The sequence below is a fragment of the Citrus clementina genome, unplaced genomic scaffold (assembly GCF_000493195.1).
Source record: "Citrus clementina cultivar Clemenules unplaced genomic scaffold, Citrus_clementina_v1.0 scaffold_9, whole genome shotgun sequence".
Classification (NCBI taxonomy): domain Eukaryota; kingdom Viridiplantae; phylum Streptophyta; class Magnoliopsida; order Sapindales; family Rutaceae; genus Citrus; species Citrus x clementina.
The window spans coordinates 18,759,767-18,768,388 of record NW_006261964.1 but is presented as its reverse complement, the minus strand read 5'-3'; the positions used below and the strand labels follow the sequence as shown (position 1 = coordinate 18,768,388).

General features: G+C 31.0%; 1 protein-coding gene across 1 annotated transcript; it reads left to right on the top strand.

The window, feature by feature from the left end:
- The first annotated feature begins 3,055 nt into the window (after positions 1-3,055).
- On the top strand, positions 3,056-7,675 carry LOC18031447 (homeobox-leucine zipper protein ROC8). The gene is made up of 10 exons (XM_006421022.1): positions 3,056-3,177; positions 3,486-3,603; positions 3,821-4,012; positions 4,397-4,852; positions 5,004-5,105; positions 5,392-5,595; positions 6,087-6,261; positions 6,537-6,805; positions 7,070-7,159; positions 7,271-7,675. The coding sequence occupies exons 1-10, from the start codon at positions 3,056-3,058 to the stop codon at positions 7,673-7,675; spliced, it is 2,133 nt and encodes a 710-aa protein (XP_006421085.1).
- The last annotated feature ends 947 nt before the right edge of the window (positions 7,676-8,622 follow it).

Here is an 8,622-nt window from a genome sequence, read left to right as displayed (position 1 = left end):
TGGAGAGAGTAGAAGACAATGGAGATGGCAACAAGCTTGCTACGAGATTGAGACAGATATGCATCAATGACGGTGAGCGAGAGAGGTTGGAGATGGAGCAAGAACAGTGAGAAAGAGGGATTGATTTCGATTCCTAGGGCTGCATGACTAATTGCTTGTTTATTTTACAATTGCAAAATGCAGCATTTATGGCATCATGGGAATTGTCCAAAATGCCTTTATGACGTCAGCAAAATCTTTAACTAGTTAATGAAATGGTGGGAAAATACTAACAGTGTAAATGTTGGTGGTAAAATATTGTTTTCACCAAACCATGGTACTGACTTGACATGTCAGAATAACTTTGGTAGGAAAATGATAATATCTCTTTTAATAATAAAAATGGAAATTAGGCAATTAGAAGATAAATAGCTAATTTCGTCTAGCCACTTTCCATGCAAGCCAACTTGTTGATTTCATAGAAGTCATCATTTAAAAACTTTAAGAGTCTGGATCACACATTTGGTGGTCTGAATACCATGTGCAATTCCTTCAATGGGTCTCCACAAATTTTATTGAGCCTAAGTTGCTTAAATCAAACCATTAAGCAGTTCTTTAAATTTCTTTGCACGAGCTCTTCTGACAAGTCTGATGGGAACTTGAATAGGATATGAATATGTCTTATCCTACGTGCTTGTGACAGCCTTGTCCTCAATCTAATCATGGGTAAATTGGATAGAAGACTTGGCTGCAATAGCTATAATTTAATCAATGAGCCTTTGTTTCTCTTGTCTTTCATTTAGTTTTCTTTAATGGATTTGATATTCAATAATTTAGACATGCATAAGTAGTCCTTTTATTGGTTAGGGTTGATTTCAGAACCCTAGACATGAATTTTTATTATTAAAGTTTCAAAATTAGAATTTCTTCATCTTTCTCTAGAGAATTTTATATTTCACTCATTTTAGTGTTCAAGAATTGCTATCTTGTATATTTAGGTGCCCAACTAGATGAATTTGATGGTGATTTGATTGCTAGCTTAGGGTTTTTGATCCGTAGTTGTCAAAGAACTAAACCTAAGTGGTAGATTGTGATCAAGATTATGGAATATTTTCATTTGATTGCACATGGAATATAATTCAACATTAATAAATTGAGCTTATGTGCTTGTTTCTTGATTCAGCCTATATGCTTTCATAAAATTAAATCTAGAGAGCTTGTTCTGGAAGGTCAAGATAATTGAGCTTGTAATCATTTTAGGGTTGTTGTTTTCAAAAGAAAGTGAATGATTCTCTAACCATATTTCGTATCATAATTCAACTTCTTTAAAATTGTTTTCTACAATTTTTGATTTTTTGCTTTAAACTTTTTAATTTAGTTTATATACTAAATCAACTCCAAATCCCCCAAATTTTGTGTGCGTGTTTGTTAGTGTTTCTTTAGAAAATCTAGAAAGTTTGAGTTAATTTCGTGAAGTGTAGATAGGGTTTTTAATTTAATCATTGTTGCTGGTCAGTTTTCGTGTTTGTGTTTTGCGTTAGTAACTCGTTAATTGGGAACAATCCTCCACAAGAATGCCCTTTGCTTACATCTATACACAATAACAATAATATTTAAGGCAAGGTTTTAAGTGATACACTTTATAGCTTATTAGTACTAGTTCTAATTATGGGTATTTTTGTAATAAATAATTTTATTAAAATTAAAGTGCTCAAAGTAACTTGTAGAATTTTTAGGATTCGGTAGAAAATGATACTATATTTTCGACCGTCAATCTGTATCATTGAAAATAATATGTATTTTGACCATCAATCCTTATCATTGAAATAATATCGGCGCCCATGTCTATGCGCCAAAAACTTTTATACCTACTACTCCTATTTTACTAGTTTGATAGTTAATTGAAATTAAACTTCTATTATTGACTGAAATAATGTGGTAAAAGATAATCAAGTATTTATAACAAAATTAACAAAGTGTTTGAAAATTTTATTATGTTTTTTATAGTTACTTATTGTAATAAAATGGAGTAACTAATCAAAGTAGCATCACGTGGGTGATTAAAGTAAATTATCACATGATCCATATGATTTATTATATTGTTTTATATTTTCAATCAATCAATCATATCATGCCTCATTAATTTGTACAAGAATTATTTGAGTTTTCCTAAAAGTTAATTACAAGCGATGCATTGCTAAAATTATTCCACTTGAAATATACAGGATATCATCTTTGTTTTTAGCAATGAAGTGATTTTTGTAAATCGAAAATAGCCCTACGTCCTACCTAAAATTATACAGCAATCAATAATGTTGGTCAAACAAACAAACTAAATTTCTTATTATACACGTTGACTACTGTAATTTTCATTTCATGTGTACGGTGAATGCATTTCAAATATATAGAAACAATAAAATGACAAACATGGTATGCAATCAATACAAGATGATGTCAAAAACCGTGGATTTTTTTCTAATAAAAGAATTCCATAAAGAGGAAAATTCCTTTTCTGACAAACTCAAAAAAGTTCAACTAATGAATAAGAGTTCTATTAGTTTCATAAAAAAGTTATGATAATTTTTTTTTTTTTTCATATATATAAGGTCAAAGAACGTACCCAGAAAATGTAAAAAAAATATATATATCTTTCTTTTCTAAAGATGAATGCATATAATGCCAATTAACATAGTATTTGGGTATGAGTACTAAAACATTAACTTTTGAACCTTTTATCATATTTGGTAATTTTGATGCAATACAAAATCTCACTTTCCTTGATTTTCGCTGACTTTGATTATGTTTTAGCTATTACAGGGGTAAACAAATAAGAATAATAATAATACCAGCCGCAAAAATTAGAGACTCTATCAAAAGGAGGAAAAAAATCTCTAGACAAATCGTAATCTTATTCTTTTTTGTTTTGTGTTTTCATTTTGCTTTCTTTATATGGAATTGGGTTTGTAAGATCTGAATACATATATGCTCAGTTGCTGAATGTATTGCATTTAAAAATAAGAACAAGACAGTGAATTTGCATATCAGATTAGTTTTTTAGTTGTCTCGAGGGCTGATAATGGATTTTGTTATGGGAAACAGTGGTGATTTAGGTGATGAACAAGATGCTACTAATTCTCAAAATAAGGGAAAGATAACATGCCATCGCCACACAACTCACCAGATACAGACACTTGAAGCGTAAGATCAATAATCCTATAAATATTAACTTGATCTTCATTGAGAAGGGGTTTTTAAGTCATTAATTTTATTTTCCATAGAAGCTTAGTAAGTTGGTTTCAATTTACTGTTTATAGTCAACATCAGTTCATACCATATTTTTTGCTAAACACTAGATCAACAATTAGGATTCATTTATTTCCCTTGCCTAATATTAAAAAATCATACTATACAGACTCTTTCAACTAGTTTTTTCTTTTTTTTTTAATTCGAGTTTGAAATAATCAATTAGCATTTTCTCTAACAAATTGTCTTTTGTTGTAATTAAGATTTTTCAAGGACTGCCCTCACCCAGACGAAAATCAACGTCGTCAATTGAGTAAGGAATTAGGCCTGGATCTAAAACAAATCAAGTTTTGGTTTCAAAATAAGAGGACTCAAACTAAGGTTGGTTGTTTCTTTTAATTAAATAATAATCATTTCTATATTGTTTTGCCTAATCGATATTTAATTCTTGATTAATTATTCATAGAAAAAGCAAGCTTGCCTGGGCTAAGCCAAACTAAAATTTTGAAACGATGACACATTGTTGATGGTTTATCATTGTTTTTGTCAATATTTTGTTTAATATTTCCCTTTATAATTATTTGTGCTACTACTGTAGGCTCAGAATGAGCGAGCTAACAACTCGGTGCTTCGGGCAGAAAATGAAAGAGTACATTGTGAAAACCTAGCAATTAGAGAGGCACTGAAGAATGTGATTTGCCCATCATGTGGTGGCCCTCCCTTTGGAATAGAAGAACGTCAACGTAGTCTACAAAAACTACAATTAGAAAACTCGCAGTTGAAAGAAGAGGTTATTACTTTTGAATTCAATAATGTTATTTCCAAAAACATGCACAGAATAATCATAAGAATGAATTTCATAAAGAATTAGAACTTAGTACTAAACTGAGATTTTATTGAATACTGAATCATTGGTCAAGATTTATTTTTAATTTTATTTTTATATTTTGCTTGTCAACAACCACTGATTTAGAACTTAACACTAAATTCTTGTCTTTTCATAATTTTTTTTTTTGTAAAATGATAATTTTATGAGCCTAATAAAATTTGTTGTTTGTGTTCGTATTATGATTAAATAGCATTTATTTATACTCTTTTGAATTTGACTTATATTAATTAATGTTTTAATACACAAATCAATTGACTGATAAGATTAATTTTATTTTTTAAACAGCATGAGAAGGTATCGAACCTTCTTGCCAAGTACATAGGCAAGCCAATATGTCAAATGAACTCGTCATTGATGCCGTCTCTTCCTGGATCAGCAATATTGGAACATCAAAATGTCCTACCACCGCCAATTTTGCCTGTTCATCAAGAAATGGATATTGGTCTTGATCTTAATCTTCAATTTAAAGGAATCAATGATTTGGAACAATCACTCATGATGGAGACTGCTACTAATGCCATGGATGAACTAATTAGGCTTATGCGAATCAATGAGCCTTTATGGATCAAGCCTCCATCATCAACAAATATTGAAAGATATGTCATTCACCCTGAAAGCTATGAAAAAGTTTTCCCAAGGGCTAATCACTTTAAAACTTCAAGTGCTCGTGTGGAGTCATCAAAATATTCAGGAATGGTGACCATGAATGGGATGCAATTGGTTGAGATGTTGTTAGATTCGGTTAGTGCTCATAATTAATAACTGTGTGTTTATGATTTTATTTTGGAAATTATAATAGCTAAGATAAATGGTGAATCTAAATTTTTTAAAATCCAATTGTTCAACGGCATGGCTCTAATTAAGACATATATACACATATATTGCTTCATAGGATAAATGGGTGGATCTTTTCCCAACAATTGTTTCCAAAGCAAGGACAATTCAAGTTCTCGAACCTGGAATCAATGGAAATAGAAATGGTTGCTTGCAGCTGGTAAGTTATATATAGTCATTATCTAGTGCGGACACCCTCCTTTTTTTATGCAAACACGCTGTTAAACCGTGCAATTTAATAGAGTCAGTACAAACATATTATTCAACTGCACGATTTTATAGTGCATTAAAAACTCACTCTACTAAGTTGCATTGTTTAACAGCGTGTCCGCATTATGAGGGTGACCGCAACTGATATATATATATATATGTGTGTGTGTGTGTGTGGATCATCAGCATATATATCGATCAAATTTAATACAATTCAAGATTCTAATTGAATGTAGATGCACGAACAAATGCACATTCTTTCTCCTTTGGTGTCTCCTCGGGAGTATTACTTTCTTCGCCATTGTCAGCAAATTGAGCTAGGCTTGTGGGTTATAGTGGATGTATCTTATGAATGGCCGAAAGATAATATTTCATCTTCTCATTGTTGGAGGCTTCCTTCTGGTTTCATGATTCAAGATATGACCAATGGGTGTTCCAATGTAAGTAAAATGTAATTAATAGCATTATCAAGATGATTAGGTGGAAAGCCAATTAATTTGTCCAAACTTTCACCAAACATTATCATTTTGAATTTTGGTTTGTCTAGATAAACTAACTAAACAGTTTATATGTAACTATTATATTAGGTTAGGTAATAACTACATCACATGTATTAATGTTTAACATGATAACACAAGTATAGATAAGCTACCACATCAATTGATAATCAAATATTGAGATTCCTAATATTATTCATTCTCTTAGAATTACCTCGAGTTGTGTTGGGGGCAAACAACATGGCAACCCCATCATAATGGGTCATTTTGCTGTTTGACCCATACTGGCAAAATTCGAGCCATTCACACCAGGCGCAAAATAGCATTGTTTTATTTGATTTTGATTCTCTTCTGCATGTAATAGCAATTTTTTAATATATATATATTTTATTAATCTAATAATACATGTATAATTATTTGCTATTTGCATGTAGGTTACGTGGCTAGAACACGTAGAAGTAGATGATAAAACCCAAACTCATAGGCTTTACAGAGATCTTATATGCAACAATTGTGCATATGGAGCGGAAAGGTGGGTTGTCACTCTTCAGAGAACATGTGAGAGATTACTAGCTGAAAACTCACAAAGTATTCATGAGGTTGGAGGAGGTACTGTATATATACTTAATTATTTTGTTTGCATTTTATAAATTAAGTACAGACTCACTCTTTTACATCAATGTAAAAGTTCTTACTCACTTTTTTCTGATTTGAAATTTTTTAACATTATATAAGTCCTTTACTTTTATGTAAAATGACAAGTTTGTACTTTATAAAGTGCAAACATTCACACTTAAGCAATTCTCACAGATCTAGCTATCCATTAATATTTAGTTCCTTAAACTAAGAAAATTTGATTAATTAATTATATAAGTTATGGTCAGTGATAAATTTGCCTCAAGGTAGAAAGAGCTTAATGAAGCTTGCGCATAGGATGGTGAAGAATTTTTGTTCAATGTTGAGCATGTCAGGGAAATTAGATTTTCCTCAGTTATCTGAAGTAAACAACAGTGGTGTTCGAGTCTCTGTACGTAAAAGCTTAGGACACGGCCAGCCAAGCGGAATTGTAGTCAGTGCTGCTACCTCCCTTTGGCTTCCATTACCATCTCATAATGTCTTCAATTTTTTCAAAGATGAGAAAATGCGAGTGCAGGTAACAATTCATTCTCACAAGAACAAAGTTTTTGTTACAAATATATTCAAAAAGTTTAATTACCATCAATTGCTTAAATGTATAAATAGACCTCTATGATTTCGAAAATGATCAAAAAGACCTATTTTTGGACAAACCTTGAAAGTCTACGTGACCATTTCTGAACCCAAAAGGGAATCTATGCGCATGTATAAACAAATTGTTGAGGGTGGTATTGATGGTTTTTTCTCTATTAGCAATTGATTAATGTATTTGATGTGACAGTGGGATGTGCTTTCCAATGGAAGCCCTGTGCAAGAGATTGTACATATCTCAAACGGTTCTCATTTAGGCAACTGTACATCGATTATTTGGGTAGTTTATATTTATAACAAAAGCTTTCTAATTTTGTTTGCTAAATAAACTTTAAGAAATCAACTTACTAATTTGTTTTTGTATAATTTATTTGCGGAGCATGTAATGCAGCCTTTCATCCCCACCGAGAATAACATGTTGATGCTTCAAGAAAGTTGCATAGATCAGTTAGGGTCAATGGTAGTCTATGCTCCAATTGACATACCATCCATGAATTTGGCAATAAGCGGAGATGACTCTTCAAATATTCCCATACTACCCTCAGGTTTTGTAATATCTAGGGATGGTCGTCAAAGAGATCATTATAGAGCCTCAACAAGCACTGAGACTGGCTTTGGGACAGGGACTGGGATTGGGACTGGTGGTTCACTTCTTACGGTTGCTTTCCAGATATTAGTTTCTAGTCCATCATCGTCAAAAGAACTCAACATGGAATCTGTGGCTACTGTCAATACACTCATTAGCTCTACCGTTCAGAGGATAAAGGCCACTTTGAATTGTTCTAATTTGGATTGACTTATTGTTCTTGTATTACATTAGAAATTGTTGCATTTTATAACTAAAATAAAATTGTAATTTGCTATTTTTTTAGGTTTGATTACTAGTACAATAAAATTTTATCCTCAATTTTTATAGATTATCATGATATTCTCCTTTTAATTTCTCTCCAAGTAGATTTTAATGATCTAATGGCACACGACTTTAAGCAAATTGAAAGGCTAAAATTGAATTTTTAGTTTTTAGTGCTCCATCTATTGTTAAAATTTTCTTTTATTAACTATTTTTACCAAGATTTTCACTCTTCTTTCTCAATGCTTTAATTTATTTAATTATTTTCATCTTGAAGAGAAAAACACACAAAAAAAATGCTAATCCATTTTTTCTCTCGAATATTCAATTTTGGCTAGCCACCACTTATTTCTCGGTTTTTGGGAGCATACTATGCAAATGATTTCAGAATATGGTATCCACTATGTAAGCTTATGTAGAATATACTGTCCTTACAAAATTCTCTTCGAATATGGAAAGATGATCATACATTATGATGGAAACAAGTTTTCGTTTTTTTTCTTTTTACTTGATTGGCGGTAGAAACAATTTAATTTGAAGGATAAGATTAATTAAAATTATCAAAATTTTAAAGAATTTGTGAGTTTTAGTCCGATAAGAAAAAGTTCCTGAAATTGTAAAATCCCAATACAGTACACACTCAAGTTCAAAGCTCAATGGTTTATGACATTTACACTAAGTCCAGATTAATTTATTGAGATCTTTTTATATAATTTCTACTGAATTGATGATTAAGCTAGCTTTTTTTTTTGCCAAATCTAAATAGGTTTAAATTTGGCTAAAGTCTAAATAGATTTGAACAAAAATTTCAACAAAAATTTCTTAAAATTTTTAATATTCAAGTGTAAGCGGCACCTTTTTAAAAAAAAATAAAAAATTTTAAACTTAATTAT